Source organism: Anticarsia gemmatalis, chromosome 5 (genome assembly GCF_050436995.1).
Source record: "Anticarsia gemmatalis isolate Benzon Research Colony breed Stoneville strain chromosome 5, ilAntGemm2 primary, whole genome shotgun sequence".
NCBI lineage: Eukaryota > Metazoa > Arthropoda > Insecta > Lepidoptera > Erebidae > Anticarsia > Anticarsia gemmatalis.
In genome coordinates, this window is record NC_134749.1 from 10,306,382 (window position 1) to 10,326,944 (window position 20,563).

The following is a 20,563-nucleotide window of genomic DNA, read 5'->3' on the forward strand; positions in this document are numbered from 1 at the left end:
TAGTTTTATGCGCTCTACTTTCGAGATTCGCCGGTATTCTCACGAGAGTTTACAGCGAAGTGTAAATACTTACATGATCTTTTAGTTGTTTCAAGTAGAATAATCATGCCTTTACTTATTAGTGTTATAAACAGTGTTTTTTAAATAGTGAATAGTGTTGGTTGTTTGTGTGTGTTCTTTAGTACCTATTTACCGATCATTATGTGAAAAAAGCGATTTTATTTATGCTTTTTACATATAGGTAGCACCTGGGTAATCTATTTTTTTTTTTCAAATTCTTTACTCTGTAGAGTTGATTTCGTAACTTAATAATGAGTTGCTTTGCTACAAACCTTACGGCGCGCGGCGATTCGCAGTAATGTTTGTAGCAAAACTATTCATTGTTCACAGTCTGCGAATCGCTATCACTTAATTTGCAATTACATTGTCAGTAATGTTATCACAAAATAATAATATAGTTAATAGCCGTTCTCAATAACCTATCGGCATTGAGAGGTAGACAGTGATATACCACAAGCAGACATAATATAGCTAATAGGTCAGTTGCTTGGATCTATCCTTGAAGGTATCTCTTGTATCATTAACTTATTGCAAAAGCGTCCACTATTGGACTCCAATAGGCCTCTCACATAGAATTTCACAGCGTCTAGTCACAGACCGCTTACATCTTATTGGACTCCTATATTCTTTAACTTATTATTGCTATTGGCAGACGCTACCTTCGTTTTGGCACGAAATTGAAATGCTTTCATTGTTTAAATTCTTTTAACTTAGGTTCCTTTTGGGGTAATATTTATGCTTTCATAAATACGACCTTCACGGACAAAATAATACTAGCAGCAAAGAACTAGAAAGGTTTTTAACGAAAAAAAATAGTGTTGATAAATGACATTTTCATTTCGATTATTTTTGACAGCCGAATAATATTTTTCTAAAATTTTTGTGTTATAGTTATGTGAATTTGGCAAGGAAATTCTTGTTATTGTTTTAAAGGAATAAAAATGTGAAATATTGTCTATAAAGATTTAATCAGGGCCTAAATATTGGGCCCGTGTTTAACACTGAATAATTCAGGTAAGCTGTTTCCATTCATTTGCTATTTCGCGGGTTTTGTCAAAGTAAATGTTTAATAGCAAAGATTCAACGTTAATTTATCACAAAACAAACCTAAAATCTATCGTTTTGAAAATCAGACTAATTGCGAGTGAATATGGCTTGTTCAACTTGAATTGTATATTCGTTTGGGTTCCAAAGATATGTTTTAATATAATAAACTTGAAAAAATTACATAAATTATGTTTTGTGTTACATCATCCGACGCTCAGTAAAACTTCAGTTGGTCCTAAAAGTTGTACGAAAGAGTTATTCAAATAGTAAACTTTATTTTCGTAAAATGAAATTCAGCTTAGTAGACTACTATAGGAAATAACCTCGTCACGTCAGCCAAAATACGTCTACTGTAGGATACAGGCCTTCCCCGGAGAATTTCAATTAGAATAAAATTTTATGAGAAAATATTTTTACAGGTTAACGTTATGACACAGCTTGGTGATGGACCGTGCTTTCGATTTTGTTTGTAGGTAACAAATCGAACGTACTAGTTTCACTGATCTGATGTGTGAAGCTAATTCTAAAAAAACAAAATGAAGCCAATACATGGAGACACTGTGTCAAACGCTAGCTGTTCCTGTACCTCGTGTTCTTGCAGCAGTGACGTTGATCGCACGTCTATACGACGTCTATTGGCCCACCAAGGATCGAAAATTGATAGATTGCTCCACGAAAAATACATACCTCAAAGAGAAAGCAAACTTTTACAGAAATTAGTTAAAACTAGAGTGTTGTACGAAGACCTCAGGAGCCAGTTGCTCTCTAACAGTTACAACTCTCACAAAACTTCAGAGGTTGGAATAGACACCGAAGAAGCGGAGAAAAGTGATATTATTGCGCTAGTCGACTTGGTCGACAAAGGCGTTATTTTAGGCCCTAAAAATACCAAAGAAAGAAATGAATGTTGTGGCTGTTCTAACTACTTATCAAAGACAAGACTTGAACACATGAAAAACGGACGCAAATCACGACAAATTGGCCTTAATTCTAAATCAAGCATTTTATCAATGTACAAATCACGTGATGAATTACGATTAGGAATAAAATTTAGAACCAAAAACATTAAGTCAGATCCATGTACTTGCACTTTTAAGTACGAGGAAATATTAAAACGAAAATCCAGGGAAATGTTGAAAAAAGTTCGCCCCGAAAAGCCTAGTAAATTTGATAAGAAAATAATTATGAATTTAATCGATAAATCATGCAAGAAATATAAGCCAGAGGAATATCGATTATTTAAACGTCGACAGAATACGCCAAATAAGAAGATTATTTCGGTTCCTGTAAACTCAGAAGAGACAAAGAAAAGCCATGTAATGGAAAAATCTCTAAATTGCAACGACTTAAAAACAAATATTACTCTATCTACCCCAGGTACCTCATACGAAGTCAACCAAGGCATCGTAACGGAAAACAATGACAAAACTACCACAAACTTTGAAAAGTATAAACCGTACAAAAATCTTGCTGCAGTAATTCCCACAAGACAAATTGATAGGAATGCTGTTGGAAATAAAAGGTTCGAATTAAGTCAAATTAAAACGGAAAAACCTTTGACCATTTTGAATTCTAGTAAAAGGCCTGATTTTAGATCCCATAAGAGTGACAAAAATAAGTTTTCTAAATTATCTACGCAAATAAAAGTGGACCGAACAAAGCCAAATGTCAGTAAAAAAATTACCAACACTAATCAAAAACAAATGGCAAGAAAATTGCGAAGTGGCGGGCACGCGCTGAAAAGGTGTTTTTGTACTTTAAAACTAAAAAACATGAGTACCAGTAAAGTCTCACAAGTATCATCGTGCATAAAAAATGCAGCGAACTATAAATCAAATGCCCTGCAATGTTATAAAAAGAAAATCATTGAAATCCGGAATGCATTAACTTCTGCAAAGTATGAACATATTTTAAAAAGATTAGCAAATACTTCACCTGCCTCCCAAATACAATGTTCTACCGTATACCACAAAGATATTATTCCATTATCATTGAAAATGAAAACACCTAATATGGAAATAAAGAAAATTCCGTGTTACAGAGTAAGATCCACAAATAGAGGTTTTAAACAAGCTGCTTTCAGTGTAAAAGCTAAGAATTCACAACAAGATTGTAAGAAAAAATGTACTAGCAAAGAAAATTTGCAAGATAGTTTACGTGCGTTAAAAATTGACATTAAGAAATTAGAACATTTTATTACAACACCCACAATTCTAAACGGCGGAAGAACATTGGTTTCTCTGGACCGAAATATAGAGAATCCGAAAAAGCTCACTAAATCCGTTAACGTGTCTATATCTACAGAAAAATGCTTTGCCGATGATTATAATAAAATTTTACAAGTTGCATTATCACCTAAACAAAGGTTTCAAAAGTCCGGTAAAGATATAGTAACAAGAGATACTATTAAAAAACGAAGACACACTACAATTGCGACTGAAAGACCCAATAAGAAGAGTTTAAAATCTCAATTACACAATATGAAAAATAGCCAAACTTTAAGATTATCTTACAAACGTGATATTCCAGTTAGAACATACAACCCAAAAGGAACTAACGATAACTGGCAACTTCGATGGGAGAAAAAGTGTCGTCATTCACACCAAACACAAGATTGCGACTCGAATTTCAGTGTTATCAAAGAGAAATTATGGTCTGCTTACCAAAGTTATCTAAAAAAATGTCTTCTCCTTCCCAAAATTTCTAAAACGGGCGATTATCAACGTAATATTATGCGCGCGGATAAATATCGCCTACACAAGAGTCCCGCCGTGGTTCAACCTTTGATTTGTCCCCTGCATCGGCAACAACTTGATAATAAGACGAAAGTGAAAAAACATAAAGTTAACAAACAAACTGAAACCGTAACTACCGAAAGTAACTGTTGTAAAAGCATCACAACCTCAAGAAGTCTTTTAGAAAAACTACTGAACCTACCACACATTGTGGCTTCTTATAATCAAGCGCCTGAGTCTATACACAAATGTACTACCAATATAAAAAGTAGCATTACTATCGCGACATCATACCATGCAATAGGACGTACCGCGAGAGCTAAATCTAAAAGGGCTAGATGCAGACAAAAACGTCACGATAACCACAGATGTAAAACAAGGAATAGGAAAAACAAATATTATTTACGATCAGAGCGTAACAAAAACAAAAAGGCGTCTAATACATTTTTTAGTTACGAAAATAGTTTGGATTCTGAAAAATATAGGCAAATATTAGCCTCAAAAATATATCATGCACGAAGAAAGAAAAACGTAGGTAATCCGAAGATTAGGAAAAAGAAACAACAAAACTCTGTAAGATTGGTAAAAAAATATAAAACAGCTAAAAGTTCTAATTTCTCAACATTAGAACCGATTCAAGTATACACCACCGCCCGAAGCAAATTTACTGTAGGGAAACCGAATCAACGCAGACACAATCCACGTTTAACACAAATAATTCAAAATCAAATATACAGTAAAAAGATTTCAGAGAAAAATGGTCCGAATTGCATTCTATCAACATCTGTTACTGCAATAGAATCTAATAAAACCCATTCTTATGTCCATGGCTCAACCAATCTAAGTCTGTTTAGCTTAGTATCGAAAAAAACTCTACAAATCAGGTCAAAACTTAGTTGTTCAGTGAATTACTTTAAAATTGGACCTTCAAATAGACCAAGTTTTCCCAAGATGCTACAATCTAAAAACTACACCATAGCTGAAAGCAGTTACGGTGAAAGTCTGTCTGGAAGAAGCGCTGTGTATCCCTCACAGATAGTTAACCCAATATCAATGTACCCTCGCAATAATGGTATTTCTTCCATATTTAAGAGGTGTTTCTGCACCATGAATGTGCAAGTAGATAATAATGGATTTCGATCAAACCTAAACAAACTTAAATCTTATGAACACGATCCAAAATATTGTGAACCAGATAATGATTATCCTGATGAATGTGAATTAAATATGAATAACTCTATGAGGCGAATGTCCGGTTTATCTGACACAGATACAACACCAGCTTCCAGCTCAAGCTCACAAAAAAATGAAATAGAAGTCAGGGAATGCCAGTTCTATGAAAAGCAGTCTTGTCTGCCAAAACAACGAATGTTCAAAACGAAGACTGGCTTTAGATATCAGATCCTTCCCAGAAAGGCAGATTTCAAAAAACAGTCCGCACGCGCTCGTTCTATTTGCAGATTCCATGAAAAAGATTCTACAAATACGTCGACCTCCATCGACAAAAAGAAGACAAGAATAAATAAATACAAGGACAATAAATCTAAAAGACATACGAAGGGGTCAAAACACATACATTTTCAAAAGGAAGAAACTAGACAACATCTTTTTCGGAATAAAAGGATTCCGGGCAACAGAAACCTCGAAGCAAATGTACATGAATGCAGGAAATCAAGTTCCTTTCTAAAACGATGTTTTTGTTCTGCAAAGTTTCAAGGAATAAATATGAATGTTCGTCCAAAAAAAAGATACAAAGCAGAAATGTTAGCGCATCGACGTCACCAGCGTAATTTTGAAACATATAAATGTAAAGCACAATCAATAAGTTCTAAAACAAGTTCAATATCGTCTTGTGCAACCTCTTCAAACACTTCACGGGAATCACATCAGGATCCTTCACAAAATGAAATAATCAATAAAGGCTTGAGTGAAAAGAAACAATCGTACAGCCGGGCTATGAGTAATTCTTTGAGTAATTTTGACTTTAATATCTACAATAATTACCAACAACAACATCTTTATGAAAACATTTGCATGAATGCTGATACTGTTCAATCTTTTAGAGACAGTATGCACAAAGTAAAATACAGTCAAAGAATTGAGAAAAAAGAGCGCAAAAACCCAAGAGTAAAACAGATTAGTTCAATATTAAGAAAATGTTTTTGCACGTCAAAATTTGACGATGCTAAATATGAACCACCAATGCCGGAAGAAGAAGCTTATTCTACATTCAAAACATATAATCCCTTTAGCAACGCTGGAAGTAAAAGAAGTGTGATGAAAGTTTACAATGTAAGAACTTATCCGAATAAATTAGAGCCATTTGAATGTGAGCCTGATTTTTGTAATCACTTAGAATGTGACCCTTATGAATGTTTAAAACGTATCTATCGAAGAAATCGTACAGATCAGGCTTCAAGTGCAGATATTGTCAAAACATCATCTGCGGTTAGTATGAAACCTGCGCGCAAGTCTCGAGTCAGCGAAGTGCAATTTACTCCACCAAAGAGAAAAACTGTTGTAGAGAAAGTACGAGTATGTCCAGAACCATCTCCTGTCTGTTGTTCCTCTGTAGGGAAACAAGCTGTAAATCTTGGTTCAAGTTTTAGTTTTAATGTCGAGTTTTTCAAAGATCAACCGGGTTATGCATCCCCTAAAGCGAAACAAGTGTCTCGGGCCTCTAGACCACCTAGACCACCTAGACCGACTAGACTACCGGAACCCAAAGTTGAAAAACGTGCCCCAAGTGTACCTGTAACGAAACGTTCCGTTGTTAAACAAACTCAACGTAAAAAGGCTTTACGTGATTCTGACTCACAGTCCACGACTCAAAAATCACAAAACACAGGGGTTGGACCATTTTTGAAACGATGTTTCTGTACTTTACAATTTCAAAAAAAAACACCCAAGACAGAACCACCGAAGACAGAACCACCAAAAACAGAACCACCCAAGAAAGAACCTCCTAAGAAAGAAGCACCCAAGAAAGAACCACCAAAGAAAGAACCACCAAAGCCAAAACCACCAAAACCACCAAAACCTGAAAAGGAGAATATATCAACTGAAACACAAAAACAAAAACTAGATAATGTTTATATGGAGAAAGGTACTAGCACTAAGAAAAAGTTTAAATATCAAGGAAGAACGCTTGACCCAAACGAATGTGAACCTGGCTTTTGTGTACCTGGAGAATGTGATCCGACAGTGTGTTTAGAAAGAATAAAAAAAAGAAACGGAACAGAACAGGCGACTTGTACTTGCCCTACTAAGACTCGTTCGGTTTCTAGTACCGTAGTCATACCTAAAAGCACAAAACCCACTAGACCTTCAAAGGCTAAACCGCCACCCGAAAAAAAGGAGGTTGAACGGCCCCCTAAAAGAGAAGTGCCATGTGTCAGTACAACAGGACATAGGCAATCGGTACGTTTAGCATCTACTTTCAGTTTTGACATAGAGTTTTATAAAGATGTAGTTCCTTACTGTAAGCCTACTCTAAAATGCCCTAAAACAACTATCACTGAGCCACCAGTTCATGCGACGAAGGCAGTGACTCCCCCTAAAAAACCCAGACGAGATACTCCTGTTCAATCAAAAGTTAAAACAGTATCTATAGCGTCTGGTCCCACATTGAAGAGATGTTTTTGTACGTTAAAACTTCAAAAAATTGGCAGACAACAAACTTTGGACAGAACTGTACATGGGACTACGTATAAAGCAGCTGCCACTAGAGCAAAATCCAAGCCCACGATAAAACCAGTAGCTAGGGAATATGGCACAAAGACCAAAGGAAAATATGAATTAGAACCTTATGAATGTGAACCTGGAGTCTGTATACCCGGTGAATGTGATCCTTATGAATGTTTGGCGCGTATAAGAGCAAGAATGAAAGACTTCGCTACTGAAACTCCACGTCCAAGAACTAAAACTATAATCAGCCACACTGTGCCGCCGAAGAAACGTAAGACAACTCAGGCAGCAGCAGTCGTGAAGCCACCTCGACCTTCACGAGCCGTGGAAAATATTAACCGCCAAGCAGTGCGTTTAGGTTCTAGTTTCAGTTTCAACGTCGAGTTTTATAAAGATAGATCTAAAGTGAGTTTACCTTGTGGGGAACCCCCTTGCAGTCCATCAAAATGCAAGACTTCTTCTTGCAGTACAAAATGTCCTCCTCCTCCTCCTAAATTGTCTCTAGGCACCGGTTCTGTGAAACCCCGACGCGAAACACCAGTACAAGCAGAATCTGTCAAAACGGAATCAGTTGGTTCTGGAAGGGGTTCAATATTGAAGCGGTGCTTTTGCACTTTGACGCTCTTGAGAGCTGAAGTGAACACAACCATGAATGCGCTCAAAAGTCGACAAATTGAAAGAAATGAACAGGATAAGGGTACGATAACTGAGACAAATAATTACATTCCACGAACAGCACTCGCAATGGATTCAAGTGTCAGCGACATTAGTGTCCTTAGTATATATAGTCCACATGAAAACTCTAAATTATTAACAGAAAACAATCATGAACGTAAAGTTGTTGTATCTAGAACTCATGTAATGGAGGCAGAAAAGCAACAATCGTCGTTTATGTCCGGAATTCTGTCGTACAAGACACAGAAAAAAGGTTTTAATAAAAAACTACCAAAAGAGATAAGAATAGTTAAGAACTCACGATTCAAAAAAGGGTGTAAAATATTAATAGAACCAGTTTGTAAACCGTCTTCTGCAGAATCAAGCTCTGAAAGACTGCATAACAAAAAGATTCTGCAAAAGCTACAAAGCGTTTTACCTAAAGCTGTCGCTGCTGCACCTGTAAAAGCAAAACATAACAAACATAAACCATCACCGTCAAAAATTATGATTCAAATCCGCTCATCGAAACGGCAAAAAGGCAAAAACAGAAAACGAAAGCAAGAAAAAAAGTTTCTTACTTCAAGCATTCAAAAGAAAAACTTACGAAACACGAAATCAGAAGGAAAATATTTTGAGGTTTATAATGCTGTGCGAATTAAATCGGAATCTCAAGCACCTAATAAAGCATTTTCAATTACAAACATGTTCTATAAAAACCAATTGACGAAACCTGAACTCGGAACTTTGACAACTTCAGTCGGTAAAAACTGCCAAAAAATACTTCAATCCCAAGATTCGGAAAGAAATAAAACAAATAAACCAGAAATGTGTACTTCTAAAATAGCCAAATATATTCAGGGAAATGAAAATGAACCATCACTATTTTTAAGACCCAAACAATATTGGGTGCAATATCAAGTGCACCCTAAATTGTACAAACACGTTGATGGTAGCAAGAAAAATATATTAAATACTACCAAGATGGAAACTATTATGTCGTACAGTCCCTCACATTTCAATAAGTCTAAGAGTAAAACTGTTTTCAATTACGAACCTAAAAATGCTAAAGACGACATGCTTACTTCTGCAAGCAATTTTTCTAATACACGTGTCCGTCGTAGATATTCAAATGAATCATATTGTTCTCGTTATCAAAATTCTCTTCAATCTTTGGCAAAGGAAAATTACTCTGTTGTAGGCAATATGCTGCCAAGCACAAAACCTGCGGCGGCATTCTCAAATTTAAAAAGAACTATGTTACGCTGTTTAATGGTATTTGCAAAGAAGAAGGCAAATAAAATAAATTATAACGCTTTAGAAACTGCTCAATATGTACGCTGCAATCAATCTAAAGAAGCTGCGTTGTGCTTAAAGGACCCTAAGACCTTAAAAGATCCAAAAGCGATTAAAATTGTATCACCCGCAAAATACGCTTACGTTGGTAAAAAATCCTCAACGTCTCGATATAAAGAGACAAATTCAACCGTAGCCAGTAATAGTAATATAACTAGTAACACACAAGAATCAAAGGCAATTAATCGGAAACCTTTCAAAAAACAAGATTCCTCGACATTACTTTTATCGTCTTCTGATAAAACTTCAGGCGGTCGCTATCAACCATCTCGTGAACTGATTGATACAAAGTATAAATCTGCAAAAACTTCTAAGATGAAAAAGTCTAAATTATTTAAAAACATAGATACAGACGGCAATATCCGTAATGAATCTACACCCAAAAATCGTACATACACTGCGGGTGAACCAATAAAAAATAATAATCCTGCTAATAATGATAGGAATGTTAGTGTAGCCAACGGGTCTACAGAAATGTCCTCGTCTTCTCGTAGCGATAAACAAACTCGGAAGATGCGACAACATTTGCGTCATATCGAACAAAACCGTTTAAAAGGCAACAACACATCTTGTCCCTGTTTAAACTATAAAGATAAATATTTTTCAAATCTTGATATTCAATTCTGCAAGATTGAAAATAACTTGTCACTTCAAAACAAGTGTTCTTGTAAATGTAGGAATATTATACGAGCAAAAGAAAGTAAAAGAGATGCTTTAGAAGAAGAATTAAAATCTAAACTGAAATTGATGCAAAAAAGGCGTTGTAAGGCATGTTCTACTAAAATTAATAAAGACATTTTAAAACTGAGTAAAAAAATATTAAAAGTTGACGAACAGATACTAGAAGCGAAGAAAATGAGTCAGGAAATAAAGAAGCAATTATTATGTGAAAACATTTTAATGCTCAACAAAAATGCTATAAATATTAAAGAGTTTGGAAATAACGAGTTGGATATGAAAGACATGATAGGAGATAATAAACGGGATAATATGCTATTTATGACGGATTCACTGTGGGACATACATAAAGTAGAAAAGGCGAAGAAACATAAACGTTCAAAGAAGAATCACATAGAGCCTGAACCGAGAGTCATAAAGCGTGGTTTCAAACATTCTAGCAACGATGATTCTGTGCGAAATCACGCACTAATTAATAAGAGAAAGACGGGCTCTAAGACACTTCTAAATGACAGGATTGATGATTTGATAGACATGAAGACTCTTATGGGAAAGAGTCCACAACAACCTTTGAGATGGCAAAAAGGGCCTACTAAGTTTTGTAATAATATTATAAAGGCAATTCTTCGAACTAAATCATGTCGTTGTGTTAATTCCTTGTGTTCACGATTTAATCCTCGTCTTACGAAATTAAGTTTGTTTTCGAAACGTTTTACACATATTATGTTATTTGTGTTATCTGTTATTGTTTTCAGTCCTTATTATATTGGAACACGTTTATATAGGTCTGTATTGTATTGCTACTTGTGTACGAAATAAATATATTTTGATGAATATTTAGTCTCTTTTTTATATATCTACCTGATAATAAATTGACTTATAAATTGATTGTGAAACCGCACACGGTTGAAATTCTTAGTAGCTAAATATGTATTGCAATTAATTGTTCAACTTTTATTAACTTGCAGCCAAAATTTATGACCCTATACTATGTCCGTCTTTTATTGATGATTGCACCCCAGAGGTCAACGACCACGAAGCCCCTAATGCTCAAGGGTAGAGTACAAAATTACATACAAAACACTGATGCACGCACGAAATAAATAATGATTCTTACCAGTCAATTACATGATTACATTTCGGTAATACAAGTCATAGTGTCGATAATAGTAGTGACAAACTATTACCATATCCTTATGCATAAAATACTTACTGAATAGAACCTAAAATTTATAAAATTATAAGTCTCTATTCCAACAGTAAAAATATTTTAACTCTGTTATACAGTGTTCTTGAATGTTGCTGTAACATAACTTTTCAAAATATGAACCTTACTATAATCTAACTTCCTTGATTTTCTCTGCCTAATCTAGTACACTATAATTTTAATTTTACTCTGTTTTCTAGTTTAAGCTAGGTCAATTAAATATAACTACAAATATAATGAACAAATATAAACTAAGGAGTGTAAAGGAAGTCAGAAAATATATAAGAATATTTTATTCTAATTCACCCAAACGGTTATACGGAGCTTATCAAAACAAACTTTAAAATAGTTAACATACTATCACGAATTTTAGTCTGAACGTTCCGTTCAAAGTGCGAAAACAAAAGAGAGCAATATCGACCAAACCCTCAAAAGTGAAAGGGAGAACCGCCACCCTCTTTATGAGTCAGAGGGGAGGACCCTTGCACGTAGATATTGCGGTACCTACCCTTAGTACAGCGTACATGCACTCCACGCTCATATCTATCGATCTGGGGTTAGCCTGATCCACTATTGGCTTCGTAATCTTTTTACCAGAAAATTCAATTCATGAGGCACCATATTTATTATCCTAGTTAAATTTACGAACGCCATTTTGTCACAAATACAAGTTACCTAAAAAAAACTTTGTAATATATTTTCTTTTTATATGAGTTTATCTGCTTGCTTTGCTTTTCGAATTAATGTTGTAACAGATTTTTGAAATTTGGTCCTAAATTAGATCCCTGTACTTTTGATTTTTGCCGCCACGTCCGAGTGTTTGGTGTATGTTCATTAGCATATTTCTACGTTGTTATGTGGCAGCTGTTTCCATGCCAGGGTGAACCCACGCCGATTCTGTCCAATGTAATATAACACACTGGAAATGTGTGTATAGTATGGATTGTTTATATGTTATAACATGTCTCTGTACTCGATTACTTTCCAATCAAAGATCAAAAGGTTAGATGTACAGTAATGGGAAACAAAATTTTGCTGTTGATTTAACAGGCAAAGGTCAAAGTAATTTATCGTAGATTGAACACTGTACAATGGGTAATATTAGAATATTAATCGCTCAAAAGTTCCGAGCAACTTTCAGATTCATCCGAACAAATTGAAATTGATGGTGTAGATTAAAGTATGAAGTTTGGTCTCTATCAAAGTTGAGGCCGTTTGTCCTTTAATAAATCTGGACATTATTAGCACTGCCACAAGTGGATTAGTTCCGGCGACCGCTTTTTTGGTCAAAATGATAAATTACATTACTGCGGGTTTTGTGGGAGTCAGATTAGGTCTTCAATCTTTAGTAAAATTTACATTTGTTAGCTATACATTGCGTCGGGAGGTCGTGGGTTCGATTCCCATACGGAACAATTGTGTGCGATCCACAAATATTTCAGGTCTGGTTGTGCTTTGTGCCCGTTGTTTGTATGTTTGTTAAGTCCCTGCGACACAAGAGCAATTCTAAGAGCGGGAGTTGTCTTCAAAAATAAATAATAATAATAATGTCCTCCTAGCCGATATACGGCTACGGCGGTCAGTTTCATTGAAACTGGCCATCTGTGCAGGACTTTGTTTATAGTGTCCAAGTGTGTGCACAATACACAGGTACACTCTCTATTCCATCACTCTCATAGTTTGGTGGGACGGATAACCGACACGACCAGTGAGAGGTCAGGCGCAGGACCGACGGCTTTACGTGCTCTCCGAGGCACGGAGGTCTTCGACCTCAACTTCCTAACTCCGGGCAATCTCTAAGAAATTCTTAACAGAAAATCTCAGGAAAGACTTTTTGGCCCGACCCAGGATTCGAACCCGAGACCTCTCGTACCGCAGTCGCATATACTACCGACCGCGCCACAGAGGCAGTTAATCAAAAATAAAAAAACACTTCTGGCATAAGATTTGCGGCATATTACGCCAGAAGGGCTTGATTTTGTAGGCCATCCATGTGTTTCATTGAAATCTACTTGAGCCACCCATATTTATCTAAGCCATTCTTCATATTACCTTGTCATCGCTCACCAAAATCCCATTATTCCACGTCAAACTTACCACCAAATCAAGTTGCTTCCCTCTTTAGTGCCAGTCAGTTAAGCCAAAGAGGCTTCCCCTCTTCGCAAAAAACTTTTTCGCGTGACGCGGCAAAAATATTTGGCGAAGTTTAGGGGTTTCGAATAGCATTGCACTTTACAAAATTTCACTCAGGAGACCGTGGTTATCGTATTTTTTATTGTTATATTTATATTAATGTTAGTGCATCGATAAAATTGATGAAACCATAGGGTACTAGGACATTTTGTGCGATTTGTTGGGACAATTACATTTGAACGTTATTCTCCGCCATAAAGTGTTACTTCATAGTAGAACAATGTTTTTTTACTGACAGACCTACTCACATATTTTTACGACTTTACGTCATTAAAAACCAAGCATAAGATAATGAAAGAACTATACAAATAATCAAACTTTGTATTTTAACATCGGACCCATCTATCGCTGCGTTCAACGTGTGTAAAATAAACTCCACATTATAAATATATCGCTTCACTGACTGCGTCCTATTAATATGGAATATGGATACAACATGTCAGCCCCACTTCACTCTGCTATTCCAAAGTCTCATTTAAATAACTATTGCGGGGTGAGTTATATGCATAGTGTAGATATAATGCTTACTTATATAGGTACACATTCAAAACTCTCATGAAGTAGAAATATTAGGGGAATAACTTGCGTCGGGAAACCATTGAGTGAAATTGAAGTTTTTATTTCAAACATATTTGCACTAAATATGGACTTATGACATTGGCCCATGATAGCACAGGTCAGACAGATTTGAAAGCTAAGATGAGAGGCCTTTGTCCACCAGTGGGACACACGTTGACATTATTTCGTTTTCTTGGAAACAGTTCTGTATAGATTTTTGGATAATGTGTTACACGATCCGATTCTTGCACAATAATATGTGGATATTACGTGTTACTGTTGTATGCATTCTACATACTATTATCCCATAGTTAGCCGCAGGTCTAACCCCCGATTTCTGAGTACATATAGCGGTAGTTTATCTATTCAATAGTGTTTAAACTCAAATAAAAAAAGCAGTTTGAATAGATAAACTATCGCTAAATGTACCACAGAAACCGGAGGTAAGTCATAGTTCGTCAGACTTATATTTCTAAAACTATTAAAGACTAAAACAGGTTTCCTTGCGTATTCCTGCATCGTTATTCGTTAGCAAGTAACAGTAAATTGTAAATACGCATAAACTATAATATTGGAAAGTTAGTGTGGATTCATTCGCATGGTAGGTACCTAATCGTAATTAAATCTTAGAAGAACCTCTATCTACATATATACATAGAAATTAAGCACTGAAATGTATGTACTTAAACACTTAAATTTTCAACAACTAAATAGTTCTTTTTATTTTTATTTATTTGAACAAACAGTACATTAATTACATTACAATTAGTTATCTCGCCAAACTTTGACGTTTTGATGGCGAATAAAGTTAAAGTTTAATATGTATAGAAAGCATTGTTTTTTGTATATAAATAATACGTATAAATAACTCCTAAATTATATTTAAATAGGGACAAGGCTGTCTGTCGCTTCTCGGATATAATTAAGTTTCATCGTTCAATAAGCCAGTAATATTCAAAGCTGAGTATCACGACACAATATTCTAATATGTCGCAATTATTAATTAATTATAACCGCTAGCTTATAATAACATTATCTTTATAATTCAAGTTATAATTACGTAGGCCTGTTATTATATAGAACTGGGAATTGGAAGTGATAAGACCTTATTGTCTCAATGTTTGTTAAAGGCAGTTTTATTCGATATTGTCTTCTATTGTTTTACAAACTCGCACATACGTGTTTCCCAAAAGTTTTAATGCGAATTTTATCTTAATAAACAATCTTTCACATCAGCCTAGCCGGTCTTCGAACTATGGAGTCGGCTTCCAGTCTCACCGGCTAAATATGAGTATTTACATGGAGCGACTGCCTATCGGACCTCCACAACCCAGTAACCTAAGTTATAACACAATACCTATCGGTAAGACTAGTTGTCAGACTTTCAAGCTTCTGATTACTGGTAACAGCTGCCAAAAATCTTCGAATATGACAGTCGGGACCCACAATTCACCGTGCCTTCCGAAACACGGAGGATTATATTGTATAAGATGGCCACCCATCCACTGAACAGCCTCGGCAAGCGTACCTTAACCTCAGCGATCGATCCGTGCGGCTGTTGTTACTTAGCCACGAGCTCTTGAAATTACTAAATTACTTTTCTTCAAAATATTAAATAGCTGCACTTTTCCAAACAGCTTTCTGTTAGCACTATGGGATCGGTTTACTTGGTTTTTGTGAAGAAAACACGGCATTGTTAAGCTGTCAGGGTTTCCCGCCAAAACACGCCATGTTTTCAATATGGCCGACGGCGAGCGGGTCTCTTTACGACTTCCGTGAAAATTATGACCGTATACGTACCTACGTTAAACTTTTATACTCGTTGTGTTAGCTAACACTGGATATAATAATATTATTACCGGCAAAAAGCACGAACATACACATTATTATGAGGTTTTTTGTTAGTTTTGTAACTCTGAACTGTAGGATGGCTTGTTGTACTAACTGAGTTGGAGAAAACCAGTCCCATTACGTCTCTAATGAATTAATTTAATTCAATTTACTTAATATAAGAGCTTAGTAGACTACAGTTAAAGATGAACAAGGCCTAAGATAAATCCAAGCTGTGGTTTTCAAAGAAGGTAGAAGTTTCTTCGGTAAGATCAATAATTCTGCTAGTAGGTACTTATCTTTAAAGTTTTTACTTATTGCTTGTTAGATAAAAGCTTTAACACTTTTTAAAATTACAACCTAATTTTTTGCTGGAATAGAATTTAAAATGTAATGAGATAATTTCACTTTCTTTTCTGTGTTCAAGGCCTATTGATTTAGCTAAACAAAAGCTGTCCCGATTGCCTATTAGATCAGTTTCTTAGCTAAACAAAACAATTTACAAATAGGTCCAGTTCCATCACCTATCGATAGACTTTCGACAATTGATTTCTTACATTTTCTCTCACTTTATTCAGCAGATAAGTTCTCACACACTTACGAGTATGTATAAGCTATGAAATTAGCACTAATTTAACATAAAGAAACTTTGTAAAAGATAAGACACAGTCCACACTGATGGAACGAAACGCACATCTACACTTTTTTATATGATCAAACAAACAATTTCATCAAATTCTTTACACCGGAGTGGTCTTAAGAGTAAGTTGATTATATGTTCGACGACAGGTTGCAATGTAACGTTGCTGCCGTGATTGTTATTCTCAACACGTTTTTATACGTGACTCCAAACAATGCAGCCTTGCCTCCTCTCTTGTTCAACCAGACAGTACTGAAGTATTTAATAGTTTTATATATAAAGATCTCGTATTTGAGTATTTTATGTAGTACGTTATAATGCAAATTGGAAGAAACCTTCCACCAGGATCTTTTTTTGAAATGACAATGTGTATCTAAGTTTATACCAGTTGGGTAAATATGTTTAAGCAAAAACAGAGACGCAGCTATAACGCTATAGCTATGAAATCCCTACTACTATTATAAATGTAAAAATAACTCTCGTCTCTAAACCACTGAAAAAATTTGGATGAAATTTTGTTCAAACGTTTGACATCCGAGAAAGGACGTACCATTTTTAAAACTGCTATATAAGATACTATAAGTACATTAATAAAGTAATGCATTCTCCCGCAATCTTCTATAATAAGAAGAATACTTTTCCGAAAATCGCCAAATACCACCACTCAAGCCAGAAATGGAATGACTAAATTCCACCCGTTAGCCTAACTACCAATACAAGTCTAAAAGTGCCGAAACAAACCATTACTTTTATTAGTGTAGAGCAAAAAGATGAAGTAATAAAGTTGAATGTACAAGTCGCCGGGGAAACCGATCGATTGTGTGATTCACTCGACGTAGAACGTGTTCAAGCCAACTTTCGTTTTGTGGTGCAAATCATACGCTAACTGCATTCGTTTGTAATTATTGTTGTAGACGGAGCGTTGACTTTATGAAAAGTTTTGTTCAAAGAAGGGCTTTTGCCTTCATTTTATTCGTAAAAGTTAGTTTGGTTTGTAATTCGCTTATCTATTTCTTCTTTTCGAAGGTATGCATTTTTTTCCATAATTTGCCGGCGAAAATTTAAAAATGTATATGTGATCTTTGCTTATTTGTTAACAAGCAGAAAAGCGTATTTTTAAAGCAACCGTAACCGATTAATTTACTCGGAAAAAAATGCAATTATATAAGATATTAATTCTTAAAAGAATCATTAATGTCAACTTAAACACTAGATATACAAATACCTAAAGGTAGGTAACTTTTATTCCTGAAATGTTGTAATTTCAGTAGAAACTGTTGTTCCTAGTTATTATTTTAAAGTATACAAACTAGCTTTTGTGTACAAAATGTAATATTTTAATAAAACTTCTGTTCCGAGTGGTCGTGACAGCCATTAATGTAAATAATCATAATGTTAGCAGCACGCAATGTCGAGTTTTAACATTTTATTACAACGATTGTACCACTAGTACAGGCTTGTTCCATTATAGTCAAACATAAACATCAATGAACATCACAATACTTCAAATTGTAGAGATGCTGCTTATGCATATTATATATATTTTTCGGAATAATTCCAAGGCAACATTTCATATTTACACAACGTATGACCCTTATAAATTCAGAAATATTAATTCAGCTAACAAGTAATCGTCGCGAAGCCGATGTTATGGTATTTAATTTAGAAAATCCCTGCACTAATTTGGAGTAGCTGTGTAATTCTTACTCTTTCACGTAAAAATTATAATGTTACAATAAACTACTATATCGTAGGCCTACTATGTTAGTGAATCCGAAGTTTCGTTACAATTTGAATGTTCGACAACTATCACATATCTAAAATTATTTTAAGTTTCGTACACTCGCGAATTATAGTTAGTATGCTTAAGAAAATAATTTTGATTCAAACGAAACTTAGAAATAAATAATATCGTGGTAAATATAACCGAAATTTTGTGCAAAATTAATTTTTCGTTGAATTATAAGTTAAAGTTTACTAGTAATTATTTGCCGACTATTTGTTGCGTTCTTTTCGACTAGACTTCAAACTAAGACTGGTTTTAAGATGAATTAAGATTTGCGTGTGCCATGCGTTGCATAGACATGTAAAGCCGTTTACGAGGGTCATACGTTGTGTGTAAGTTGTTAATGTAATCTTACCGGTTTGGCTTGCCACCTGGATGTGTGTGCTATACGTGCATAGGTCTGGCGATACATACTACGTTGGTAATGTCAAAACTAAGTATGTTTTTTATAGTAGATATATTATAGGCATCTACGGCGTGTTGTTGTCTAATTTTTATTTGAGTGTGAAATTGAATTTGTTTGTTTATGGGACTCTTGTTTACGTCAAAACGGCTGCACCGATAAGTTATTTTGGCAGGAAAATACATTATCTACTGTGTGAAAATATAAGCTAGAATTTATATAAGAAACTAACTTTCAAAGTTTAAATTTAAGTTTTGAATCGAGACAATATTTCGAGCCATAGTCAATAATAAGGTAATCGTAGTAGGTAAGCTTTATTAAAATTGTAAAAGGAAAATCAATTAAAAGACGACCTTCTGTATTGTACTATCAATTCACGTTATAAACTTGAGATGAAATTATTAATTAAACAAGTTATGACAAAAAGTCTTCTCTATATAATTAGACAACAGTATTTATAAGTGTGTTTATCGGTTATTTGTTTTATCATAACACTAGCTCTGCTTAAGGGATCAAACGACAGTGCGTGAGTTGTCCAATGATATTAATTATTTTTTATTATTTATTTTATTTATCGTTACCTAACTGTAATATAGCCTCATTAGACCAATGTATTACGGGCAGTAATAAAATGTCCGTTTTAAAGAACATCACCCGTGCATCCAATGTACAAGTTACTCTGTAATTTACGTGTTTTTCAGTTGACTTTTACTACCTGAAAGGGGCTGGAAGCCGCTAATATGGTCTGTTTTATGATCGGGATCGTGTTGTGTTTTCACGTGTACTCGGTTGAAAGGTGAATGTTTGAGGACTGGTGAATGTTATAAACTTCTTTTTGTAGTATACATACCCCCGGTTTCTGAGGTACATTTAACGGTAGTTTACCTATTCAATAGCGTTTAAACTCATATAAAAAAGTTTTTAAATAGATAAACCACCGCTAAATGTACCTCAGAAACCGGTGCTTAACTTGATAAAATTGTGATGCCGATGTATGAACATTTCATATGGTCTGACAATTTGTTGAGTCGAACAAATAATTTACAGAAATACTGTCCAGAGAGAAATATTTAGTTCTCGATGGAAAAAATCAGACACATGTAAGCAAAACTTATTTTATACAATGTAGTGACCAAGTAAATAAGACTATTGCACTAACTACAATTTTGTTCAAAGTTACTCTGTACTTAAAATTAGAGGTAATAAGATATAGGATCAAAAAAGTTAATCTGCGAGTAATTTCAACCTAAAATTAAATAGGTCTTTAACGTAAAACTTGCCAACATGTCAAACTAAATTTCCCCAGGGCTAGACTAGATAGCCTGCGATAAAACTGACATAAATTAGCCAAAGAAAGAACATTTTGTTTTAAAATTCCATCTCATTCTACTTATCCATTTAAAGAATTCTGGGTTTATTCGTACTAAATTACTTGAGGATGGGATACTTTCAAGCATAAAGCTTGCGAAAGCTGTAAGCTCTGATAGACTACGCCTCAAATTTTAAACGCAGCCTATATCGTATATTGCAAAAGCAGTAGTAGCCGAGTGGTTTAAGTTGGCACCTCCCACGCAAGTGATTGCAGGTTCGAACCCGAGGTAACACGCAGATGACCTTTTGAAATTATATGTGTATTAGAACTGTCCCCAACCCGCACTTGGCCAACGTAGTGGACTCAAGGCCTTACCCCTCCCCCTCGTTTGGAGGGAGCACCTTGCCCTGCAGTGGG

The 20,563-nt window shown here is 35.1% G+C and overlaps 3 protein-coding genes across 6 annotated transcripts in view; 2 read left to right on the forward strand and 1 right to left on the reverse strand.

Annotated features, from left to right (window-relative positions):
• LOC142973151 (calcyphosin-like protein) overlaps positions 1-20,563 on the reverse strand; it is a 66,383-nt gene that overhangs the window by 28,205 nt on the left and 17,615 nt on the right. The window lies entirely within an intron of this gene.
• The window catches only part of stan (Protocadherin-like wing polarity protein stan), a 203,474-nt gene that overhangs the window by 323 nt on the left and 182,588 nt on the right, over positions 1-20,563 (forward strand). The gene's annotated exons all lie outside the window — the stretch shown is intronic.
• Positions 961-11,036, forward strand: LOC142973232 (uncharacterized). The gene is made up of 2 exons (XM_076114870.1): positions 961-1,074; positions 1,527-11,036. Exon 2 carries the CDS (start codon positions 1,644-1,646, stop codon positions 11,034-11,036), a length of 9,393 nt encoding a protein of 3,130 aa, XP_075970985.1. The 5' UTR covers positions 961-1,074; positions 1,527-1,643.